Source organism: Euphorbia lathyris, chromosome 7 (genome assembly GCF_963576675.1).
Source record: "Euphorbia lathyris chromosome 7, ddEupLath1.1, whole genome shotgun sequence".
In the NCBI taxonomy this organism is placed as follows: domain Eukaryota; kingdom Viridiplantae; phylum Streptophyta; class Magnoliopsida; order Malpighiales; family Euphorbiaceae; genus Euphorbia; species Euphorbia lathyris.
This window is the reverse complement of record NC_088916.1, coordinates 39,839,113-39,865,796: the sequence shown is the minus strand read 5'-3', so window position 1 is coordinate 39,865,796 and position 26,684 is coordinate 39,839,113. Positions and strand designations below refer to the sequence as shown.

At 35.7% G+C, this 26,684-nt stretch overlaps 2 protein-coding genes across 3 annotated transcripts; both read left to right on the top strand.

Annotated features, from left to right (window-relative positions):
* Nucleotides 1-3,224: 3,224 nt before the first annotated feature.
* On the top strand, nucleotides 3,225-5,881 carry LOC136235874 (transcription initiation factor IIA subunit 2). The gene is made up of 4 exons (XM_066025949.1): nucleotides 3,225-3,409; nucleotides 4,522-4,659; nucleotides 4,755-4,805; nucleotides 5,557-5,881. The coding sequence occupies exons 2-4, from the start codon at nucleotides 4,531-4,533 to the stop codon at nucleotides 5,695-5,697; spliced, it is 321 nt and encodes a 106-aa protein (XP_065882021.1). The 5' UTR covers nucleotides 3,225-3,409; nucleotides 4,522-4,530; the 3' UTR covers nucleotides 5,698-5,881.
* A 218-nt stretch (nucleotides 5,882-6,099) lies between these two features.
* Nucleotides 6,100-25,805, top strand: LOC136235225 (alpha-glucan water dikinase 2). Of its 2 annotated transcripts, XM_066024809.1 has the most exons (31): nucleotides 6,104-6,740; nucleotides 6,842-6,951; nucleotides 7,044-7,122; nucleotides 7,237-7,328; nucleotides 7,409-7,562; nucleotides 7,971-8,279; nucleotides 8,643-8,753; nucleotides 8,832-8,930; nucleotides 9,062-9,190; nucleotides 17,968-18,056; nucleotides 18,230-18,364; nucleotides 18,952-19,114; nucleotides 19,201-19,290; nucleotides 19,793-19,978; nucleotides 20,071-20,133; nucleotides 20,243-20,284; nucleotides 20,430-20,489; nucleotides 20,571-20,723; nucleotides 20,850-20,933; nucleotides 21,119-21,295; nucleotides 21,379-21,485; nucleotides 21,894-22,107; nucleotides 22,238-22,341; nucleotides 22,419-22,548; nucleotides 22,826-22,951; nucleotides 23,789-23,899; nucleotides 24,303-24,401; nucleotides 24,635-24,808; nucleotides 24,888-24,980; nucleotides 25,072-25,187; nucleotides 25,425-25,805. In XM_066024809.1, the coding sequence occupies exons 1-31, from the start codon at nucleotides 6,678-6,680 to the stop codon at nucleotides 25,627-25,629; spliced, it is 3,867 nt and encodes a 1,288-aa protein (XP_065880881.1). In that variant the 5' UTR covers nucleotides 6,104-6,677; the 3' UTR covers nucleotides 25,630-25,805. The 2 variants fall into 2 exon arrangements, with proteins under 2 accessions (XP_065880880.1, XP_065880881.1); XM_066024808.1 differs by lacking the exons at nucleotides 17,968-18,056; nucleotides 18,230-18,364; nucleotides 18,952-19,114; ... (17 more) ...; nucleotides 25,072-25,187; nucleotides 25,425-25,805 and adding an exon at nucleotides 13,851-16,779 and having other exon boundaries at nucleotides 6,100-6,387; nucleotides 6,475-6,740.
* The last annotated feature ends 879 nt before the right edge of the window (nucleotides 25,806-26,684 follow it).

Here is a 26,684-nt window from a genome sequence, read left to right as displayed (position 1 = left end):
CACTCTTCTTCTTATTCTGGTTTTGTTATCCTTTTGGGGTTCTTATATAATCTTTTAATTTTGTCATTTGTCACCATAATTATAGAAAACAACATTAGACAAATTCTTCTTAAACTTTTTGTTATTGTTGGGGTTATTCCGATAGTTTCCTTTTCTCGTTTTGCCTCCCTTTTGATTATTACTGACATAATTAACTTTGGAAATAGAAGCAACATCATGTTTCTTATCACGAATTCGAGTTTCCTCTTCAATTTGTAAATGCTTGTAAATCTGTTCCAAATTAAAATCCTCAAAAGTATGCAACGGTTTCTTCCTATAGTTATTACAACTTGGAGGTTGTTTGGCTATGATTTCCCCCCACAAGTAATTTCCATATAATGTATATAGTAAGATCCTTAAATTTAGAAGTCAAGATAAGAAATTTGTGGACTTGATCAAGTACAGATGCAAAATCATTCATAGTACGGAAATATTAGCCATCACTATCAATTGCTATTGAGTTTCTGATTAAGTTTTCTCTAGGATTTTCCTAACATGAAATTAGTGATATCAATTTCATTAATTTTCCTATGAACGTATTTGAATGATTAAAAATAGAAGTAACGGAAATATAAAGGATTAAGATATTTATAACCAAAAAGTTGGTTGCTAAAACAGTTAAAAACTCGTTTAATCTTATCCATAAATTAGGAGTTAATGAAAGAAAAATATGTGCACGTGCCTTATGCAAAGTGCTAAGAAGTCTAAGAATATTCAAATCGTGAATCATTTTAAGCAAAGATTCATGTTTAGAATCTTCATAACTAGAAGCAGTGGAAGGTTTTCCCTTATAAAAAAAATGCAAATCCACTTTCTTACTCCCTTCAACCATTGTAAAAATCCTACATAAAACATGTAAAAGAAAGAAGAGAGCAAACACACACAAAAAAAACAATCTAAACACAAATATAAACAAAAACTTAAAGGGTAAATTTCAAAAAAAACCCCTGTGGTTTCACTTTTTTGCCAAAAAAAGATTGTGGTTTTTTTCGTTTCAAATACAGGACTGTGGTTTATTCCGTTACACTATTTACGGATTTGGTGAAGATGCCGTTAATTTGCTGACGTGGCTGAAGGGCAATTATGGGTTTTTAAAAAAATTGGGATAAATTTTTTAAAAAAAAACTCTGTGGTTTCACTTTTTTTGCAGAAAAAGGATTGTGGTTTTTTTTCTTTTCAAATACAGGACTGTGATTTATTCCATTACACTATTTACGGATTTGGTGAAGATGTCGTTTATTTGCAGACGTGGCTGAAGGGCAAATATGAGTTTTTAAAAAAAAAATTGACTATAAAAGGCCTTGAACAACCATGTGAGATTGCACTCATGCGAGATTTTATAGTCAATATTGTAGCCACAAAATAGTTATAAAAAATTCATCGGTAAATATTGTAGATCCAAAATAGTTATAAAAAATTTATTGATCAATTTTTTTAAAAATCCATATTTACTCTTCAGCCACGTTAGCAAATAAACGACATCTTCACCAAATCCGTAAATAGTGTAAAGAATAAATCACAGTCCTGTATTTGAAAAGAAAAAAAACCATAGTCCTTTTTCTGCAAAAAAAACATAATTGCCCTTCAGCCACGTCAGCAAATTAACGGCATCTTCACCAAATCCGTAAATAGTGTAACGGAATAAACCACAGTCCTGTATTTGAAACGAAAAAACCACAGTCCTTTTTTGACAAAAAAGTGAAACCACAGGGTTTTTTTTTGAAATTTACCCAAAACTTAATATAAAAAAACAAACAAATTAAGAGAAAATCAAACAAGAAATAAATAAAAACAACATAAATCAAAAGTGAAAGAAAGCGATAAAAATATACCAAACAAAAAAGAAAAAAAACATAAAACCAATGTTATCAAAACCGGACAGGACATCAAACCAGATTTATAGTTGGGTCACGGATCATTTAGTCGGATCGGATGCTCGAATTGGTTAGACCGGATGACGTAATAAATAAATAAATAATATTTATATATATTAAATATATATAATTAATTTAAAATTATTTTAATCAATTCTATATATCCAATTACATGACAATATATTAATATGGCATGACATAAATTTTAAATATACATGTATATAAGTATATTGTTCAAAAAAATGTATAAGGATAATAATAATAATAATAATAATAATAATAATAATAATAATATAGTATAATCGGGGAGAGGAGTGCATGTTGGTCGTAAATATAATAATAATATGAAATTTTGCCCAAATATAACAATAATATATTGGAGTGGTGAGGGTATATGTTGTCCCAAGTTTTAGCGGCTGATGTTGCGATTTCTCAAATAGAAATTTGTCCCGCATCAGAAGCAGTGTGCAAAGAAATCCAAGGAAACATCTATAAATAAAGTTTTCATACCAAGGAAAAAATTGTCTTTAATCAGCAGTACAGCATACCTAGCGGTGGAAATTGTTCTTAATCTTTCTTTTTCAATTAAACCGGAGTCATTCCAATTACCGGTTAAACCGCCGATTCACGGTTTGATTACAGTTCTATCCGGTTTGTTGCATTTGCAACAAACCAGTTCAACTCGGACTGGAGTTTTGTTCGATTTTCGGTTCAATCGGTTGAACCGACCAGTCCGGTCTAAATTTGATAACATTACATAAAACATAAATATTAGTATTTTTAAATACGAATTAAAAAAATATGCACAAAACATGATAATTATACAAAATATATATATTTTATATGGTTACTTTATTCATTTTTATTGTTTAATTTATTATCTCTATTTATTTTAGGTTAGGGAAAGAAAGAAACAGTAATTTATTATCTCTATTGACTTTGTATATTTATGTTTTGACACCGACAAAAATTTCAATTTTTATTTTTATTTTTTCATTCTGATTGCTCGAAATTTACAGTATACCATTTAAATGTGACGTTAAAAGCTAAATTTTTATAAAAAAATTAAATTTAAATTTTAGTAAGTCAAAAACTATTATTTAGGCCTAGTTTAAACAACTAAAGAACTAAATTCCTCATGTGGGCCTAAATGGGTGGGCGATTTATGTTTCTTCAGCTAAATTATGGTGCCCACAAAAGACAGGATGGGCCTGATTAAATTAAACAGCAGGGTAAAAAAGTAAATTAAAGCTCGACAAATCCATCGCGACTATATATACCCCCATTCTCAAAAACTAGGGTATAAAAAGCCCCAATTCCTGTCCGCCCAAAATTCATTCCTCGGGCAAACGTTATACCACGACAAGGAAAACCAGAACAAACAATCAAAACTACCTGCTCCATCTTTTACTAACATCGAATTTCTCAATTCTCAATTTCACTTCCAATTGTTCTAATTTTGTAGAAAAGGGTTTCCCAAGATTCTCAATTCTCAGGTATTCTCTCATTTCTCCCCCGCTTCTTGGACTAGAAAGACAACCAATTGAATCTTTTGCATTTTTATTTGTCTTTTCTATTTCCTTATCTTGCTTCGTGTTACTGGTGCATTAAATTGTTGATTCAGATGAGGACATGAATTGGTTTATGCCTTATGGGTTCTCTAGATTTTTGTTGCGCAGTTGGTAGTTTATTTCGGGGTTTATCTAACAGGAAATTAGTTATTAGAAATGTGTCATTACCTTCGACGATTTTTAGATATAATTATCATATGGAACGTATTTGATTGTATTCCTTAAATTTTCTGATTTTAGTACCTTCTCGAGATATAAGCCATCATATATTGTGTATTCTGTAATAATATGCATAAACTTCAGAAAATTAAGATAAGAGACCTTTTGTTATGTTCATTGATACAGTTACATTATAATCTTCTTTAACTCTTAAGATTTCATAATATCTAGCCTTGCTTTATATTCACATAGACAACTGCATTTGCATACGGTTTGCTTGGTCTCCAGTTTATTCTAGGAGTGGAATTTTTGTTTTCCACTAACCATGGTGAATTCTCAATGCTTGATAGTCACCAATATATTGTTAGATTTAGAAGAATTGACTAAGTTTCTAATTCTTGATGCATTTGAATTTGCTATATTAAAGACAGTAATTTCTCTAATTTCATTTCCAATTTTTATTTACTAATTCATGCTTATCTTTTCTTTACCAAATGCCCACAGTTTAGTATATATGTAATAAGGCACCTTTCCTGCCGATGCTCCCCATTGGTTGGTCTGGATTTTATTCTACAAATGAATGTTTCTTTGTCTGATAACCATGATGATAAATGTTTGACGGTTACTAATATATGGTTAGATTGAGAAAGTGTTGAATAAATTTTTAATCTGGTGCACTTTCTTTAACTGGCTATTAAAGGCTCTCTAATTTCACTTTCCATTCTTACATTTTTTCATAAATAATCTTTCTTTACCTGATGTCTGCAGATATTCTTTACATAATGAGTCTCCTTTCCTGTTGCTCCTCTCTAACTCTTCTTCCTTTCGTACTCTTTTGGTGTTAATGGTTTTGATATGTTCTCTTTGTTTGTTTGCAGTTTTGGAAAATGGCAACATTTGAGTTGTATAGAAGATCTACAATTGGCATGTGTCTGACAGAGACTTTGGATGAGATGGTTCAAAGTGGTACTCTCAGTCCGGAGCTAGCAATACAGGTTCTTGTCCAGTTTGATAAGGTATATAGTTGAACCTGAGTGGATTGAACTGCATTATCTTTAAGTATCTGTTTTTGATTTTGCTGATTTTGTTATTTGTTTTGTCTGCTGTTTAGTCTATGACTGAAGCTTTGGAATCACAAGTTAAGAGCAAAGTTACCATCAAGGTATTTCTTCAGTTGTTCATTAGTTTTATTTGATCATTTATTGCTTATTTTGTTTGTGTGGAGAGATTACTTTGTCTTGTGAGATTCTGTTATTAATTTATTTATTAAGTTCTCTTAAATAATCAACTGATATTCCAAAATTCAACATCATCATGTCGTGGACTAATTTTTATTCATGCTGGATATATTTATTTATTTTTAGTTTGCAGACTGTTTGTCATTAACTTGTTATCTGTATAACTGTTAAGAATAATATAAGATATAGAAATGTTTATGTGGAGATATTGTCATCAGGTTTTCAGGTTGATGAATACCAGTTTGTATTATAGGAATTGGCTTTGATGGTTTCTGCAAATGGTGCATTTAAGGGTTTGTAACTCTTTTTAGTTATATGAACAAGATTCTTCTATCTATAGTGTTTAGAAATACAAATACTTGTTAGAGTCCCTTTAAGTGGATTTTGTTCAGAAAAGGATCAACAGGTAGATGAGTACTTTTCAGAATCATGTATTGTCAAAATCCATAAATTACTGTCAAGATGATAAATCATTTGCTACATGTAATGTTCAAATGAAGTTTGTATGTGCTGTTGTATTTTCTTATTTATAAAGTTTTCACTCGGTACAAGCTTGGTAATAACAAAGGCTGATAGGGGTGCCAACCTAGTTGGGATGTCTAACCTCTAAATCGCGTCCCAATCTTTCATTAAAATAACAAAGGCTGATATAGATTGTAATTACATATGGTGCAGGGACATTTGCACACGTACAGATTCTGTGACAATGTTTGGACCTTCATTCTACAAGATGCACTGTTTAAGAATGAGGATTCTCAGGAGAATGTGGGCCGGGTTAAAATAGTGGCTTGTGACTCAAAGCTGCTCACACAATAAGAAGAGTTGGAAATGCATTTATCTTCTAGTAGTAGAAAGAAAAAAGTGTTTTACCTATTGTTGAAGAATGAAGATTGAACATTACTTATAAACTACCATTATTAAAATCTTGTAATCGGATACATGTATGTACGTTCTTTCGTTTTATTTCTCCTCCAATATACACCTACCTATTGAGGCACTATTAAATTCGTGAAAACCACGAATTATATTAGTCTTGGTTTATGCATTTTCTGCCTGCTCTTTTTTCAGCAAAATTAGTATGAAAACAATCAGTTTTTTTTTTTTTTTTTTTAATTTTGTTTTAAGTTCTATTATGTTCTTATTTTTTGTATGTCAATATGATATGTAGCGCTTCAAAATTGAAATTTTAGAACACTAGACAAAATAAGAAGGATCGTTCTGAAATTTCTCACGACAAGGCAGAAAATCCGTGGTAGAAACCAATTCAATCCTAAACCGTTGGTAGGATTATTCTTTTCTTTCTTTTCATGGTGACTTGGGAATCCAATCTTTTTGTTTTACTCTCAGTGACAATAATGAATGTGGTCGTCTCAGCTTCGAAAATCAGAAAGCATAGATATTATTATTACCCCCCTTTTCTGGAGATGTCAAATGTAGAATTTGAATCCGATTCTATTCGGTGGCCAAAAATTCTCTTCCCCATTGTCGTTTATATTATTATGCCTAGTAAGAATCACCAACCCAATCCGTCTTTTTCCTTCCAATAAATGCTTGAAATTGATACCAATGATGCTCGGATTTCAATTTGAACAGATCTTGCAAAGGGAAATAGAAACGGAAAGAAGAAGAGTAAAAGAGATAGAAGTATAAGCGTTATTTGAAGATGTTAAGTTTCCCTGCAATTATATGAAAAGACTACATCTCCCGGAAAAAGAAAAAAGAACTGCTTAGCCTTTGATCTTGAAGTTGAAACTGAAAACTCATCTACTATAGTACATGCACAAGCACTTGATGTTATGGCGTCCTCCAAGACTCGCCCAATTCAACATTTCCAGCTCGTGGATGGGATGCAACTTCAGGTAGCACTGTAGCAGCCTTGTATTTGTGATTGGCTGTTTTTTTACTTATTGTATATAAAGATTCCACGGTTCTTTTTTTTTTTTTTTTTCTTTTCTTGTAGATGATTGTATCAGGGTCTTTGAATGGAAACAATGTTAGGATTGAACTTCAGCTCAAGAACTGTACTAGGGTTTGGGTTCTTCACTGGGGTTGTATCTTTCAAGGAAACCCGTAAAACCAAAACCAAAACCTTGTTATTTATCTTTTTCTGTTATTCACCTAGTTTTATGTGCCTAACTGCCGATATTTCTCTTGTCATGCAGAAATTGGTTTATCCCTACCGATTCGTCCTCCGGAACAAAATCTTATAGGCAAGGTGCATTGCAAACTCCATTTACAAAGGTCTACCTTCGTATTCCTTTGGTCTTTTGCAGTTCATATATGGATTTGTTGATAGAGCATAACATAAGAACAAACATCCAGTTGGTGATATACATGTTTATATATGAATGGCAGAGTGGAGAATTATATATAGTTAAGATTGAGTTGCGGGACCCTATACTTCGTGCTATTGAATTTGTTCTGAAAGATGGAAGCTCTAATAGATGGTTAGTTGTTCCCTTCAGCATTCTTTACTACTGCTACATATGATTTTGAAGCATGATTTCTCTTTTCACTTGTTTACCAGGATGAAATTGAATAATGGCAATTTCCGAATTGATCTACCTGAACATGATGAAAATATACTCCATTCATCTATATCAAATGATTTGATACAACGCAAGGCATATCTAATCTGGGAAAGCAAAGGTAGACCAATAAGCAGTCCAGAACAGAAAAAGGTGACTTTTTTTTATTTGTTATTCATATCAGCCGGTAACTGTTTGTGCGACAAATAACATAAACAATCAAATCTCTGTAGTGTCTTTGAAAATTTCCCAGTCATTGATTCCAGACATTCTGCATATTAGTATGTCATGGTTATTCAATCTTATTTGTTTCTGTTTGCTGCTTTTATGAATGCCCTATCTCTATGTAGACAGATAGCACTAGCATAAGGAACCTATTAACTAATTGCTCAAGGAGTAACCTATCTTCAGCATTTTGATAGGCATGCTAATTCAATTGAGCTCATCATATTTTACTTCAATTGTGAAAGAGATAAAGAGGGAATGATTTAGTTTATTTTTGTCATTATTTGTCTTTCTACTCATTATCCTCATTATTCTTTTGTTTTCCATTTTGTGCAGCAAGATTATGATGATGCTGTTAGAGAGCTACAAAGTCAGCTGAAGAAAGTTTCTTTGAATCAATCACAAAGTAGCTGCTGCAAATCTGCAACTAGCAAACCACTCTCTGATAATAGAGTGCACCCTGGGTTTGTATCATCTGCTTACTGTAGAAGACACAATGTTGATCAGTGGCTACATAAGGACTCTGGCCATGGTAAAAGGATGAACATGCCTGTTTCAGCTCTGATAGATCTTGTAGAGAGAACTATAGGAGGTGACAAAGCGGTCAGAAAGCAGAGCCATAAAGTTGGTAAATATGAGATAGTGGTGAGTACAATGCGAGTAAGAGATTATGCTTTATTTCCAAAGATGAAGATTCTAGTAATGGTGATTAGTTGTCGATATGTCATATCATTGTCTGTAAGCCGAAGGAAGAGGTTCATGATATGTCGTCTCGTCTCTATCCTTTTAAATTAACCTTGTAAAGAAGTTCTCATTTTTTATGTCCACAATAGATGTTCTTTAATATTTTGTATATAAAGTATGCTGAACAACCTCAAGTTCTGAAAAGGGTAGTGATTGTTGTACATGCTTTCTTGAAATGGATGGATTGCAAGTCTGTTTGATGATTGGATGAAATATAAGAAATTTCACAATCTGAATGTTTCCTAAATTTATTGATGTGCACAGGTCCTTACTAAAATCACTAAGAATGACCATCACATATTGGTAGCTATCAACACAAAAGGTTCTACTGTTCTTCATTGGGGCATGTCAAAGTCATCCCCTGGGGAATGGTCGGTGAGTTCTTCACTTCATAATGCCTAACCATTTTTCTGGTAACTTCGCCTCACATTTAGTTTTCCTCATTGGTGTCAGGCCCCTCCATCAGACATATTGCCTGAAAGGTCACAACTTCTCGTTGGTGCATGTCAGACATGTTTTGTAGAAGTGTCGACCGGGCAAGGGTCCTTTCAAGTAGTTGTCATAAACCTACATTTCATTATTCATTCATACTTTTCTTTTTATAATCTTCATCCCGTGTAACATCTATAAGCATACTACTTTGACTAACTCTGATCAATGTCTTTACCCCAACAAACACAAAGTATGTAGATATCAATCTGCAGCAAAGAAATTTTTTGGGTATGCAATTTGTGATCTACGCTGGTGGATCTTGGATAAAAGTTAATGGGGAAAACTTTTTTGTTCTCCTGAAGTCAAATGCAAGTGGAAAGGTATGATTTGTTTACAGATCTTGAATGAATAATTTCCAGATTGCCAATATACTTGTTAGATAGAGAAGGAGGGCATGAGAGCATCTAATGATACTAAAAGTCAATGTTGGTTTCTATATTTGTGTGTATCAAAAGATTTTAACTTGAAGAATGCAAAATGGTTATGGAATTTACGATGAGAGCATTCCTTTTAGGTTTACAATAAATGTATGTGACATATATAGTTTTTTTAATAATTGTGCAATCACGGTGGTGCCAAATGGTTATTCTGGATATCAATGGAGTACTACTAACTATAAGACCTGTCAGGAGCCATGCTCTGTAGGATTTGAACCTATGAGAATGCTAATTTTTTAGCAATAATAGGGGCTAGCAATAATTCCTAATATTGTCTCACTATGAGTCAAATGTTCTCATCACTGGCTCAAGGATATGTTATGTCCAAACTCATTTAGGACTTGATAGGGATGTTTGGAAGGTGAAAATGCTTAAAAAAAAGGAGAGGAAGAGGAAGTGAGAAAGACAGGAGCTGGAAAAACTATAAAGAAAGAAATATAACGAAAATTGTATTTGTTATGAAAATCATTCAGTCAATCTATAGCAAATCTCTACACATTATGGAATGCAATTACAATTACCAATGCTGATAGTTACTACTTGAAATCTGATGCAGTAACATTGGACTGGTACTGTTTTCATTCATCGATCCTATTTGGACCATATTCAACAAATCATTGCTGGAATTTAAGTCCCAGCTCATACCCCTAATTTGTATTGACCTTCCTATATTTTAGTACGCTCCTTTCAGTCTGGACCTCCCAGCCCTTCCTGCGTCACTAGTCTTCAACTCCAGCCTCTTGACCCTTTAGTATAGACCTCTATAAGATTCTTCATTTCAATATCATTTGTCCCCGAGGGTGAAAGGAAGGGACTTTGCGTAAAAGGAAATATCTTCCAATATGAGATTACCCGGTCCTACATGCATGATGAACTGGCTCATTGAATTGTATCTTATATCATTTTATTTTTCAGTTTGAGAAATTGTTGGAACAATATATGCTAGAGTCATCCTACCTCATTAGATCATTATCACAAACATCTTTAGGGTATAGTTCCTCCGTTGTCAACGATTTTCTTTTTTGTTTTCCATTTTTTCCAATTCCTTCTCTTCACCAAGTCACCAAGTCACATGAACCTATCTCCAATTCACAGCTGTCAATTTTTGGAAACTTACTTTTGAAAATCATGTTTTCCCTTTTATTTTCATTTTTTTCCATGGCAAGCAGAATCGAATCACTGTTGACAAGACTGAATTCATACACCATTGAACTAAATGTAGATGGATGTAGTAGTATCTCATGATCATTTGCAGTAAACTTGAAAAGTGCAGGAATGGAGAAAACCTTTTACCACGTTGAATCATAAAGGTTGAATAACTTGTAGGATTCTCTACATTCCTCATCACATCCAAAAGCCCAATATTCTTTGAGATCTCTTGTTTAGTATGCTTCCTGATCTGAAATTTTCTCTGGTATCTTCAAAATTTTGCTGATCTTCTCTTTCGAGGGCTTGGAATTGTCGAAGAACCATTTAACCCAAAAGCTTAGATAAGCTCCAAGAATAATGTTGTCATCTTTAATACACCCCTGCACGCTCAGGAATCAAACTCTAGACATTTGGGTGTAGGAGGCTTTGATACCATGTCAAAGTCCAAAAGCTTCAGATGATAGGTAAGGTTACGGCTAATGTAATTAATGAATAGCATGTCTATGGATGTTGTAGGGCTGCTATAGCTGCTGTTAGGGTCAGTATGTCTCCTTGATTGCAGGAGTAATATTAGGAGCTACTTGTATATAAATATGTGTATTGCTCCTAAATAAAATATATCAATTTAGTCTCTTAATCTACATGGTATCCCATGTATTCCCAGTGTATTACATGGTCATGGTTTGTTACATGGTATCAGTGGCTTTTGTGTTGGATTTCTGGATTGAGATTCCAGAATTTGTTTTCTGCCCTTGTGAGCAGAATTTTTCAGGGTTTGAGAAAATTTATGGATTTCAGTCTGCCCTAGTGAGCAGCCAGTTGGAACCAACTTCAGTCTGCCTTTGTGAGCAGACTGTTTGGACCTAGGCTTCCAAGTCTCAGTTCATCTCAACGGATTGTTGTCATTCCTCTTCCGCCGGCGTCGCCTCTCTGTCTGTACTATTAGTTTCCAGGTGAATCTCCTTTTTGTGCAATGACGTTGCTGTTCATATTAGCGAACGGAGCTTGAAGTGTGTACAACACAGGCCCATAACAAATGAGTCTGCCAGGATTCGAATCTTTGATCACTTGGTCAAAAAAGCTCTGATACCATGTCACATAACCAATTGAACTAAAAACCTAAGCTGATAGTTAAAGGCCCAATTCATATTAATATTTGACACATCCCCACATGTGAATGCCAACTGAGGTTGAAACGTGCACAACACAGACCCATATTACCATGTCCTGCAATTCAAATAAGGCTGCCAGGTTTCGAATCCTGGCAGCCCCATTTGTTGATTTAATTGCAGGACATGATAATATGGGTATGAGTTGTGCACCCTTCAAGCCCAGGGGGCATTCACGTGAGGGGTGTGTCAGAGATTAATATAAAGGATGTTGTTGATCTTCTTGAATCTCGCTTATTTCACCATCATCCCTTGCACCTAGGAGTGTGCAAAAAGACCTTTACGTACACAAGGAAACATATCAGAGATCACCTTATCTATGTTTTTGTAATGTATGTAATTGTATATAGATAATAGTTTAGGGACCTATTAGCATATTAGTTCAGGGACCTATTAGCATCTATATCACTTTGTATATAAATACCTAATGTTCCAATAATACATTATTGAGTTTTCCCAAACTACATGGTATCAGAGCCTGCCCTAGTGTGCAGCATTTTTTCTTTTGTGTTTGCCCTAGTGTGCAAACTGATTTAGGGTTCCACCTTCTTCCGATTTACATATTTCCGGTCACCACCGAGTCTCACCTCCCAGCCCATCCGTCTACCCATCCCCAGATCGGCAGTTTCGCGGCGGTCCGGCATCATTCCGACCGGCGAGTGCACCGCACGCGCCACTTTAACTCCGGCGAGCCTCCTCCACGCGCCGGCGCGTCCGGCCACCTCCGGCCACCGATCCAACTCCGACCGACACCGTTGGCTTCGTCTCCTTCTGATCGGCCTCCCTGTCCACTTTATTTTGTGTTCCGACAACTTTTGTTTTCGCACCCGTGAAGGTTGGTCCCTGTTTGTGTTTCTTTTTTGCTGAAATTTGTTGGGTTGTGTTTCTTCTTTGCTAAAATGGCTCAGGACAAGGATAAGAAAGTTGAATCTAGTAAGAATGTGGTTAGTAGCATTATGACAGTTTCTCCTAAGATTACTGATCATAAATTGACGGGTTCCAACTATTTAGACTGGTCTAAAACAATTAAGATTTATTTGCGTAGCATCAAGAAGACCCGTCACTTAACTGATGATCCTAAGACAGATGATGAGGATTGGATGGCAGATGATGCCTGTTTATTTTTGGGTATTAAGAACTCTATTGATGCGTCTATTGTTGGTTTGGTTCGTCATTGTGAGTATGTCAGACAACTTATGGACTATCTGCAAAATATGTATGCTGGGAAGGATAATTTGTCTCGCTTATACGATACGTATAAATCTTTCTATACTACTGATCGCCGGGGTCAATCTGCTCAGGATTACTATATGCAGTTGAGGGAAATTTTTCAACAGTTGAATGAATTGCTGCCTTTGAGTACTGATATAAGAGTGTTGCAAGCTCAACGGGAACAAATGTTTGTTCTTCGCTATCTGTGTGGACTTGGTTCTGATTTTGAGGGTGTTACCTCCCAGATTCTCTCTAGTGCCACCATTCCTGATGCTCAGGAAGCTCTTAGCCGTGTTTTGCGAAGTGGGCTGGTTCTGTCACCCACTCCTGCTGTTCCTGCTTCCTGTGCTCTAGTCAACCACAAGCCTTCATCTGACCGCTCTTATAAGGGTCCGACTAAGGGTGGTACTCGGGATACCAGATATCCAACTGAAGGGAACAGAGTCTTCCGGGACACCAGATATCCAACTGAAGGGAACAGAGTCTTTGAGTGCTATTACTGTCATGAGCCGGGTCATACCACGCGTACTTGTCCCAAACTTAAGGCAAAGGGGCAGCACAGGCACCGGTCTGCTCACATTGTCACTAGTGATGCTACATCCTCTGGCCCGACCTACACCCTTACTGCAGATGAGTATGCTAAGTATCAAGAATCATTAGCTCCTCAGCATTCTACTTCACCTATCACTGCTATTGCTGATTCAGGTAATTCTAATAAGTGCCTCATTTCTTCGTCTTCAAAGTGGGTCATTGATTCTGGTGCAACAGACCATGTGACAGGTAATTCTGAATTGTTCACCTCTCATAATAAAAATTTTCCTTCACATGTTGCTTTAGCTGATGGTACACATTCCCCTGTCATTGGTTCTGGCACTATTAACCCAACTTCTTCTCTTTCCCTCTCCTCTGTTCTTAATGTGCCTGGATTTACATTCAATCTAATTTCTGTGAGTCAGCTTACTCGTTCACTTAATTGTTCTATCTCATTTTTCCCTAATCATTGCTTATTTCAGGATCTCATGACGAAGCAGATTATTGGTAGTGGACGGGAAGCTGGCGGTCTCTACGTCTTGGATACAACTGTTAGAAGACCGGTTGCTCTCTCTAGTGTATCCACACCTTTTGATGAACATTGTCAGTTGGGACATCCGTCTCTACCAGTGTTGAAGAAATTATGTCCTCAGTTTCAGGATTTGTCTAGTTTAGATTGTGAGTCGTGTCAGTTTGCTAAACATCACCGTTTGTTTTCCCCTCCCCGAGTCAATAAAAGGTCCAGTTTTCCATTTGAATTAGTTCATTCTGATGTTTGGGGTCCTTGTTCCGTTGTGTCGAAACCTGGTTTCAGATATTTTGTTACTTTTGTGGATGATTATTCTCGAACTACTTGGTTATATTTAATGAAAAGTCGTTCTGAATTATTTACTAATTTTACTACTTTTTGTGCTGAGATTAAAACACAATTTAATGTTTCTGTTCATATACTCCGAAGTGACAATGCGAAAGAATACTTTTCTGGACAATTTCAGTCTTTCATGATCCAGAATGGTATTCTCCATCAATCTTCCTGCGTTGATACACCATCCCAAAATGGTGTTGCTGAACGCAAGAATCGTCATCTTCTTGAAACTACTAGAGCTCTTCTGTTTCAAACACGTGTTCCTAAACATTTTTGGGCTGATGCTGTCTCTACAGCATGTTTTCTGATCAATCGTATGCCTTCTTCCGTGCTACAAGGTGAGACTCCGTATGGTACTCTCTTTCCTCATAAACCTGTGTTTCCTGTGTCACCTCGTATTTTTGGGTGTACTTGCTTTGTTCGAGATGTTCGTCCACAAGTCACTAAACTTGACCCCAAAGCCCTTAAATGTGTCTTCCTTGGATACTCTCGTCTTCAAAAAGGGTATCGTTGTTTTTCTCCTTCTCTTGATAAATATCTTGTATCTTCTGATGTCACGTTTATGGAACATCTTCCCTTCTTTCCCATGTCGTCTGATATCTCCACAGGTGATACTGATGTTGATGATGAGCTGGTCTATCACGTTCACCAGGTCTCGGATGGATGTCACTCTAAGCCACCAATTACTCAGGTATATTCACGACGTGAGAGACCTCCTGCTTCTGATCCAGTACCAATTTCTGCTCCGCCTTCAGATCCTGCTCCTGAGTCAAGTCAAACCACTGATGAACTTCCCATTGCCCTTCGTAAAGGTACAAGATCTTGCACCCATCCTATTTCTGCTTTTGTTTCCTATGAGCGTTTATCTTCTCCTTCACAGTCTTTTGTTGCTTCCCTTGACTCTACTACTACTCCTAAATCTGTATCTGAGGCGTTGTCCCATCCGGGCTGGCGCCACGCCATGATTGATGAAATGAATGCTTTGGATGATAATGGTACTTGGGACTTGGTACATTTACCTGTTGGTAAGAAACCTGTTGGATGTCGTTGGGTATTCGCTGTGAAAGTTAACTCTGATGGTTCTGTTGCTCGACTAAAGGCTCGCCTTGTTGCAAAAGGCTTTGCTCAGACTTATGGGGTTGATTATTCTGACACCTTCTCCCCAGTGGCTAAAATGGGCTCTATTCGTCTCTTTATCTCCCTAGCTGCTCACTCTAATTGGCCCTTGCATCAGTTAGATATCAAAAATGCTTTCCTGCATGGGGACCTTCAAGAAAAAGTTTACATGGAGCAACCACCAGGGTTTGTTGCTCAGGGGGAGTATGGCAAAGTTTGTCGTCTCCGCAAATCTCTATATGGGTTGAAACAAAGTCCTCGAGCATGGTTTGGAAAGTTTAGTCAAGCAATTGAGATTTTTGGGATGAAGAAGTGTAAGTGTGATCACTCTGTTTTTTATAAACATTCTGCTTCAGGTATCATTCTCTTGGTCGTCTATGTAGACGATATTGTTATTACAGGCAGTGACATGTCAGGAATCTCGTCTTTGAAATCATTTCTCCATGGTCAGTTTCATACCAAGGATCTAGGAGCTTTGAAGTACTTCTTAGGAATTGAGGTGTCAAGGAGTAAGAAAGGAATTTTCCTGTCTCAAAGAAAATATGTTCTTGATTTGTTGTCCGAAACTGGAAAATCTGGAGCTAAGCCATGCAGTGCACCTATGACACCGAATGCGCATCTCACATCAGAAGGAGAGCCCTTTGAAGACCCTGGAAGATATAGGCGTTTGGTTGGAAAGTTAAACTATCTTACAGTGACTAGACCGGATATTGCCTATTCTGTCAGTGTTGTTAGCCAGTTTATGTCATCTCCCACTGTTGATCACTGGACTGCATTGGAACAGATCTTATGCTACTTAAAGGGAACTCCTGGCCGAGGCTTACTTTACAAGAATTATGGTCATACCCAGATTGAGTGTTTCTCTGATGCAGATTGGGCAGGAGACAAAGATGATAGGAGATCCACTACCGGTTATTGTGTCTTTGTTGGAGGTAATTTAATTTCTTGGAAGAGCAAGAAGCAACATGTTGTTTCTCGCTCCAGTGCAGAATGTGAATATCGAGCGATGTCTCAATCAGTGTGTGAGATTATGTGGATTCGTCATCTCCTCTCCGAACTTGGGTTCAACGTCTCAATCAGGGTTTGTGATAATCAAGCAGCTCTTCACATTGCTTCCAATCCTGTGTTCCATGAACGTACTAAGCACATTGAAATAGATTGTCACTTTGTTCGTGAAAAGCCAGAAGAAAACATCATTGCTACAGCCTATATTGGCACCAATGAACAGCTTGGAGACATTTTTACCAAAGCCTTAAATGGGGTTCGGGTAAATTACATCTGTAACAAGCTGGGCATGTCAAATATCTATGCTCTAGCTTGAGGGGGAGTGTAATGTATGTAATTGTATATAGATAATAGTTTAGGGACCTATTAGCATATTAGTTCAGGGACCTATTAGCATCTATACCACTTTGTATATAAATACCTAATGTTCCAATAATACATTATTGAGTTTTCCCAAACTACAGTTTTCAATTTGAGACTGTATAAGCTCAAAGATCTGCTTCATTTTTCATCTGATTCTCATGGTAAATAGATTTCTTCAGAGTGAATTTTGTAAACTTCTCCTTGCATAGATCTCTTTATCTTCTTGAGCCTTTCTTATGAAGTTCTGGAACACTGGTCACAATATTGTCTTTGTTCATAAAAGTTGTGGACCTTAGAATTGTTTGTGGTGGAGTGCCTTAACCACATTAGCAATGAAAGCAAGATTTCATCTGCTTTGTACTCTTTATTAGGCCCCAAGCTCCATAGTTGTTAAAGGCGCACTAAGGCGCTAAGGGGTCCTCAAAGCAACGCGCAAAAATAAAAACATATATACTCTATTACTAGTTAAAGCATATCAATATTTGATATCAATATCACTAATACTCTATTACTAGTTAAAGTATAAACCAAAAAACCACACTCATGACCACACAAACAAGACAAAACCACATAAAAACATAATACTAAATGTCAAAAAGACCAAGGTAAGTTCATACTTCAAAGAGATGTTAACATATTCTTCTACTGGTTCTTCTGTGTGTCACAGTTTCTTCTGTTTGTGTCCATCGCAATTTCTATTTGAGTGGAGTCTATTCTTTATGTGACTGCTCTTAATCCCTCTCTAGTCTTTCTATATTTACGTCTCTTCATATTCTTATTTAGATCAAGGGTTAAGCTTAAGTTTATTTCAAGTAGATTAGTAGTTGAGATTAATCAACCATTTTTTTTACAAAAATAAAAAAATAAAATAAGAACCCTATGAAAACAGTATATGTTAGTAAGGCGCGCCTTGATTCAGGCTCCGAAGCCCAGCTAGGTGCACAAGGCGAGAGACTTTTAAACTGTGCCTCGCCTTGTGCAATCAAGGCCCACTACCTTGAGCCTTGCGTAAGGCGCGCCTTTAACAACTATGCCAAGCTCATTAATTTGGACTTAACAGGGACCTCTGGAAATGAGAGAAGAGTCAAAATTGAAGACAAAGATGAAGAGAGAGAAAAATAGGAATTGGAGAGGATTCTGAGAGAAAATTAATGCAGCTCTATTTAATTGTTGCAGTGTCCTGTCATTTCTATTCTTATTCTGTAAACATTTAATTTTTTTTATTGATAATTGATGGATATTAATTGTAGGTTGATGAGGATGATAAAGAAATTGTCAAATGGTTACTTGACGAAATATATCAAAGAGAAAAAGAGGCTGAAAGGTCTTTGATGCACAGGTTAGGTTAGCTGTACTTCATTCACACAACTAAAGTCAGATTGGATTATATTTTACCATAGTTTCTTATTTGTTCACTAAAACTTTGACATCATTTCATGTCAACTTGGTATGGCAAAGCGAATAAGCTGTTTGTAGTGCTTAATTTGGTATGTGTGTTGTTAATGCACACAGGTATAACATTGCAACCGAATTGTCAGAACGTTGTAAAATAGATGGGGAGTTGGGACTTATTGGTATATTGGTCTGGTTGAGGTTCATGGCATGCAGGCATTTGACATGGAACAAAAACTACAATGTGAAGCCTCGGTAAAATTTTATTAGCTCTCATTGGAACTAATTTGACTGATCTTAGATCCTGTTATTAGGTCAATTATCTGATTCTGGTGCAGTAAAGAGCACTAGAGGACTAGAAGATCAATGATATTCTGAAGCATATGTTGCTTTCTTATTTCATGCATCTACCTAAATTCCTGCTTGTTGGACATTATTATTATTCTTCGAATCTTGATACTGCAGCATCTTGATACTGCAGCATCCCGTGTTATGGCTTATTTTATGATCGAATTGGTAGCAGATGAGGAATCTGCCTCTGAAAAAAAATGGTGTTTGGTTGAAAGAAGAGTGTGCCATCAGAAGATGAAACATGAATTGCTCACATTTGACATGTCCTTTTTCCGTTTTCTTCATTGAATATGATAAAATCTTGTCCATATATCTGTTGCCATTTTTAACATATTTATTTGCATGCAACGAAATTTTGCATATGTGACAGTGCTTTATTTTAGTATGGAGAAAATGGATCCACACAAAGTTTTATGGCATAGTTATATGTTTGTATTTTTTTTTTTTTTTTTATGAAAATATGTTTGTATATTATCTTCTCCAATCTCCAGTGAAATTAGTGAAGCTCAGGATAAGTTCACCAATTTACTACAAAAAATATACTCGAACCAGCCAAATGAAAGAGAAATTGTGAGACTGATTATGCTATGTATTGGACGTGGAGGTCAGGGAGATCTTGGGCAGAAAATTCGAGATGAAATTTTGTTGATTCAGGTATATTTATTGGAAGTATTGGATAAAATTACTTTTCTTGTATTGACTTTTCGGAAATACTTATTTTCTTGATTTTGCATCATCAGAGAAATAACAATTGCAAAACTGACATGATGGAGGAATGGCACCAAAAGTTGCATAATAACAGTAGCCCAGATGATGTTATAATTTGTGAGGTATTATAGATTATGAATTTCTTTGTCGTAAGTGCAGTTATCAATATTTAGTATCAAACTGGAATTAATGTAGTCAAGAAACTGAATTGTTTCCAGTTCAATTGCAGGATGTTAGTATTTTTGGATTTATTCACATGATATTCGAAATATGTATGTATTAGTATATTTATGTTGAACTTCTTTGTGCTTCATGCATATTATGTACTCCAGGAGATCATATTCCTACAAGCATAAGATGGTAGCTATTATTATTGAAAAGTTCTATGGGCTTTTCTTCTATTAATTCTTGTATATCAGCTATGTATCCCTTGAAATGTCAACCATTCCTTTTCAACATTAAACCAATTTAGGCCAATTATTCATCATCTATGAAGAGCATGACATTGAAGAATCCAATCTTAGATTTGGACTAGCTGATTAAGAGCTTGTTTATTGGTTTAATCTTATGATCATGCCGTGTAATTCTTCTATTTCAAACTTTCATCTGTTAACTTTTCAACAGGCACTGCTTAACTATGTTAGATGTGGCTTTAAAAGTGATGTATATTGGCAAACATTAAATGCAAAAGGTCTGACAAAAGAGAAACTTGCAAGTTATGATCGTCCAATCGTTTCAGAGCCTCGTTTCAGCCCTGATGCTAAAGAAGGGCTCATACTTGACCTTACAATGTACTTGAAGACATTAAAGGTATGCTCTAGGATGTTTGAATTCCCTTTATTAGTACATTGAGTGTAAGAATGATTCCTTAGAAACCTTATTAGTTACCTCAAAATGCCTAGGCTGTTCACTCAGGTGCCGACCTTGAATCTGCAATTGAAAATTGTTTGGGCCTCTCTTCCAAGGTAACTGCTATCTTTCTACACTAGGGATTTTTCTGATTTATGTACAAGTGATTATTCATCTATTCAATTCAAAAGTAAAACTCAGATTAGTTTTCCTATTATATTTCAGGAAGACAATCTCTATCTTGGTAATTCGACGCCAAAGTTGCGGGTAAGCATTAGTTATTTGATTTTTACACCAATTCATGCATAGAAAATGTGTTATGCTTTTTAGCTTTCGAAACATGGTGTACATGGTTCTATCTATCTATCTGAACTGCAGATGATAAATAAATTAGTGTCTTATTTATTTTCAGGATCATTTGAACTTTGTAAGAGCTCATGTTAGCGACATGAACATTGGTTCACTGATGGAGGTTATGTTTTGCAAATCAATTTTGTAATTTAATCATTATAACTAAAAGAAAATGTGTACTTACATGGGCCTTTTTTTTCAGAAGTTAGTGGAATCTCGCATTGAACTTCGCCCAATGTTGCTCACATGTCTAGGAAAGGCAAAAGACTTGCTCTTCCTTGATCTTGCTTTGGATTCAGCAGCTAGAACAACAATGGAAAGAGGACTGAAAGGTCTCAGCTTTGACCAACCGCTGGTAGATTCTACAATTATATTGCCTACCTATTTTGTCAGACCATGTAGTTTTTAGTTTTTTACATTCATGAAAGAAAAAGAAACATGTATACAAGAAAAATTCAATTTTCTTTTTGAAATTGTATAGGATGCCATGTTATTCATTTCCCTGGTGCTTGAAAATTTATGCTTGTCAACTGTCAACAATGAAGGCCTCATTTATTGCACAAAGGTACACCTTCCTTAAGCTTCAGTGGTTTCGCCTTTTCTTGTTTGAAAATTTCTCGATTAAGGTCTAGCTAATGGACTCACTTCAAAACACATAGTATTTCCGGAATCAACTTTAATGCATTTCAGTTTCTTGGTACTAATTCTTACTAGAGTTGTTTTCATCTAATCTTGGTGTTGATCTCAAAGGACTGTTACCGCGTCTGCGAATCATATGTACCCAATGATGTTCAGTGGGCATTACAAGCAAAAGCTATTCTTGATCGACTGCAGCTAATACTTGCTGATAGGTCTCACGAGTACCAGCAAAAAATACAACCCAGTGTAAATTATCTTGGGAATTTACTTGGTATTGAGAAATGGGTGGTAAGACAAACATGACTGTTTATGATGTTTTTATGGATAAGATCTTCATTCTCCTTGTCAACTTCTATCTCAAATTTTTTCAGATCAACATTTTCACAGAGGAGCTGATTAGGTCAGGTTCAGGAGCTATCCTATCCTCACTTATCAATCATTTTGATCCTGTTCTCAGGAAAATTGCAAATTTAGGCTGGTAAGAATTTAAAATTGTCTGCCTTGCTGCTTGCTGAATGACGATAGCATATGATAAATGCTTGATTTTGAAATGTCTATCCTCAAGCTTAAGTTTTGTTTGGTTACAGAATATGGCTTAAGGTTTTGTAGTATCTGATAGAGATAGATTTCTGTGTTAAATCTCAGTGTATTAATGGAAGAACGTAAACCCATATAAATACAACAGCCTTTCAGTTTCTGAAACCTAAACCAACACAAAAGAGAGAACCAAACCTAAACTAACTCTACCTAGAAGACTGAAACTATACAGAGTCCTAAACTAGGTAGACATTGTGTAACACATCGTTTAACACATCCTTATCAGTATCTTTCCTCCTCGTCTATGGCATTTGGGCTTAACAATGCATTAAAATTAGGTGTTTGGCAGTTGGCAGGTTATTAGCCCCATGGAAGCGTGTGGTTTTGTAACTTCTGTTCATGAGTTGATTACCATTCAGAACAAAGTTTACAGAAAACCAACTGTTGTTATTGCAAATAGAGTGACTGGAGAGGAGGAGATTCCAGATGGAGTTGTTGCAGTGCTGACACCTGATATGCCTGACATTCTGTCCCATATATCTATCAGAGCAAGAAATAGTAAGGTGTGCAACCTTTCACAACTTACTGCTCATAAATTCTAAGTTAGGTTCTTCTATTATTGTATTTGGAATGCCAAGGCTATCCTTAAATCTTTATTTAGGAAAAAATAGTAATAGAGGAAGCATGCAACAGGTATGCTTTGCCACATGTTTTGATCAGAATGTGCTCAGGAATCTAAAACTGAAGGAAGGAAAAGTAGTGTCAATAAGGTTGAAGTCAATGAATTTGATAATCAGGTATACTAGTTGAGTTTGTGCTAGACCATTTCATTTTGAGATCTATTAACACCAAAAACCTCTGCTCTTACTTGCAGTGATATCAGTGGCACAAATCAGTCACTTAATTCCTCTGGTTTTACCTCCATTTCTCGGACTGTAAACCTTAAAAGGAAGACTTTTTGTGGTAAATATGCTATTTCAGTTGAGGAGTTCACTGCTGAGATGGTATGCCCATGGTGACCAAGTCAGTTCTGAATATATATTTGGATTAGTTGTTTGAATATCTATTATTCCATTACATGTTACTGCTATACTCTTTGGAAGGCAATACATGCCAGAAGTGTATCTTTTAGCTCCTCTGTTAATTCATAAATGTTGACATTTATTATTCTTGAGATTTTGAGGAATAGTTCTTCGATATCTGTTGAGTCGCAAGTTGTTTGTGATGCAGTTAATTGATCTTTATTCTTTGTGAGAGCCTCAATCGATGTGTATTTAATAGGTTGGTGCAAAATCTTGTAACGTCAAATTCTTAAGAGAGAGGGTGCCATCATGTATCAAGATTCCACTTTCAGTTGCCCTGCCATTTGGAACTTTTGAGGCTGTTCTGTCTGAGGATATTAATAAGGTATTATTTAATCTTGTTACACAATAAGTCAATGTAATAAATGTAAGCATGCCTAAGGCTGCTATGACAGCTACTTGGCTGCTAGTGGGGTCTCTATGTTTGCTTAATTGTAGGATTAATCTAGGAGACCTTGTATATATCTGTAATGATCTTGAGTTTAATATATTCATAGTAAGCTCTTAATCTACTTGGTATTCCATGGATTTCTCTCTATCTCCATGGTATATCACAAATCTCAAGGAGACTTCTTGCCATTTCCTCATGGCCCTTTGATCTCCTAAACAACTGAGTTTGATTGTCCACTTCATTTATGTGAAGAAATCCATGACAATGTTTTCTTTGTAGTACATCTTTCTCTATGTTATCTGCCAGTGGAGAGCATCTCTGGGACTCGGATAATAATAGCCTAAATATGTGAAAGGAGAAAGCATAAGGATTTCTTTTGATCTACTTAGAATTTTATTGCTAGTGTCCCACATTTGTATAGTGCAACATGCCTGGTTATCACGTTGCATGCAAACTCAGATGGTTAATAGCCCTGAGAAATGGCTTTCCACAACCTGCTCCTGCTATTGAATATTCTATGCAATTTATTATGATGTGAGGATGCAATGAATTTGGTTGTTGATGGCTTGCAAATTCTCCTGGAAGACTGTTATTATTGATGATTGATATTGATATTTCATAGTTCTCCCTTACATCCCTATTTGAGAATGAAGATAATATATTCCAATTTGAACTTGCCAAAGTGTTGCCTTGTGAACGACTGACTATATTTGAGAATGGATTGGTCCTTGATATTTGACTAATTAGCTTTTGATTTCCCTTTTCTTTTAGGGTGTAGCAAACAGGATTTCTAGCCATCACAAATCTGTAATGGGTGGTGACCTTACAAAACTTAGGGCAATACAAGATGATATTCAACAAATGAGTGCGCCATCAACTTTGGTAATATTATTTGGTGGACAGCGTATATATGAACTTATTTTCTATTGGACCATGGATGGTGTCATCCTAACTTTTTATAAAGGAGACAAATTTGGATACATACAGTTACTATGTTTTGGGGAAAAAGAACCCAGTTGCAAATATAATGTGTTAATAAATGATGTTCTTGTCTGGTTTTTGTAGATCTCTCTCTGTATTCTAAAAACAACCCTATTCTGTTTACTCAGATGGTAGATGGCAGGCATTATTACCTTGTTTTAATAGGTTTCATTTACTACGTCTAAGCAACAAGATTCATCTGTAAACTTATCGTAAAATAAAATTCATATATCAATCTTTGTTAGCATACCATCTTCCCTTTAACTCTTATTTATTGGCTTTTTCACTGCTGCGCTCTGGATAGAGATACGAACTTAAGAGCAAAATAAGAAGTTCAAGAATACCTTGGCCTGGTGATGAGAGCGAGGAAAGATGGAATCATGCTTGGCAAGCTATAAAAAAGGTATTAACTTGATCAACTTTTTTTTTTTTGTGGATATGCACTACACTTTTTGAGTGGAAAAAGGTTCAGAATTCTCTCTCCTTGAGTTATGGTGCTGTAACACTGAATGGAAAAAATAATTTTTGCATCTCTCAGTACCATGAGCTTTACTTTTTCACTGTCATAATTAAATATGGTGCTATTTTAGAAGGTTTTTACAAAATATTACTGCGAAAATTGTGTATTTCTTCTAGGTTTGGGCTTCAAAATGGAATGAGAGAGCATATGCTAGTTGTAGGAAATCGAACTTGAATCATGATAATCTAAGCATGGGTGTACTAATCCAAGAAGTCATAGGTGGTGAATATGCTTTTGTCATTCACACAAAAAATCCCATATCAGGAGATGCTTCAGAGATATATGCTGAGGTAAATTTCCTTTCTGTTCTGAATCAGTAAATAAGCATATGTTTCATCCCTGTCTGTTCATGTAAAAAAAAAAAAATAGATTGTGAAGGGCCTCGGAGAGACCTTGGTGGGTGCATATCCAGGAAGAGCAATGAGCTTCATTACCAAAAAAGGCAATTCAAAATTTCCCATTGTAAGCCCAACTTCTTCTCAATATGCAATGTAAGCGCCTTTTGATCTTGAAACATATAAATAATTAAAATCCAAGCTAATGTAAATTTCAGGTCACTAGTTATCCAAGCAAGAATATAGGGCTGTACAGTAGGCAGTCTGTCATATTCCGATCAGACTCGAATGGTGAAGATCTAGAAGGGCATGCAGGAGCTGGGCTCTACGACAGGTCTGTTTATGGATTTTATCATATCTTTTATACCTATTGTGGGATGATAGAATGCAGAAAACGTCCTCTCCTCTCCTCTCTATTATTAAGATGATTCAGGCATTGAGCTTGGAAGGAACTATTCATAGTTGTTAGGATTTAACTGCATTTTACTTTACACCAATGGATAGAATAGAGGATGTTTTATTTTTGAATCGGAAAAAGTGCATATAATATAACACTAATATTGTAATGTAGTGTACTCATGGATAAAGAGGAGAAAATTGTTGTAGACTACTCCAACGATCGAATGGTAGTTGATAAGGCTTTCCAGATATGGCTCTTCGGGAAACTCGCGGATGTAGGAAAAATCGTAGAAGGGATTTATGGTTGCCCCCAGGATATTGAAGGGGTAGTAAAAGATGGAGTTATATATGTGGTTCAGGCAAGGCCACAGATCTAGGTGATTTGAAACTTGCATGGTTTCATTATCTATATAATAAGATTGCGCTGTTGGTTATTCAGCCAAAAAAGGTATATTCTGATTTCACTTTGAACTAGACAATCAAAGTTGGATGTACTTTCTTACAACTTCATTTAGATTGCTCTGTGCAACATCATATCACAAGTAATATATGCATAACGAATCACGTGAACGTGTCAAAACAGCAATACACATTATAAAAACACATAAAGATCCAAAACCAGGGCTTTTTTTCAATTGTTAGGATATATTATAATTAGGGTAATAAAAAATTTTGACCCTCTTCGGCTCGATTTATAAATGAGCCGAACTTGAGCACACTTTTGGGGCTCGATCTTTAGCGAGTCGAGTTTAAGCACGCGAAACTCGACTCGAAAACTTGTAAGCAGGCTCGGTTGCAGATTCGTCAACAAGGTCGATTATAGCCTCGTGAGTAAGTTTCTCGATTAATTTTTTAATAATACTATTTCTATAAAGGAGGATTTGTGAAATTGTGTAGTTTCGTGTAGCTTTTAAAACTACGTTGTGAATAAATAAATGAGTTGTTCACTCACAATTATATAATTTTCTTAAAGAACCAAACTCGAACGGGATATTGAACTCGAATTGAGCTTAAGCTCATCCATTTTCTATCAAACCGAGCATGAGCAGGTTAAAGCTCGGATCCTGTCAGATTGATTACAGCCCTAATTATATTCTATTAGGGCATGAATTAAGGATGTTAATTTGTAACATAATAACACATTTTATAACATAATCCATCTGATAAGAATCATAAATATTTTTATCATATAAATAATCAGTAGTGCTCATATGTGATTTAATGACTAAATCATCGTTAGATTCAAATTTACTCGTATTGCACATATCAAAAAATGCTTTCAAACGGTGAAAAATATAGATTTCGACTCGTGTGATGAAAACCTTAGAAGAAATGTCAATTATTTTAACAGTATGTAGTATGTAAAGTATCGGCCTAATAGTGTTTGAGGTAGACTTGGTAAGTTGTTGATTAGAGCTAATATTTTCCATTG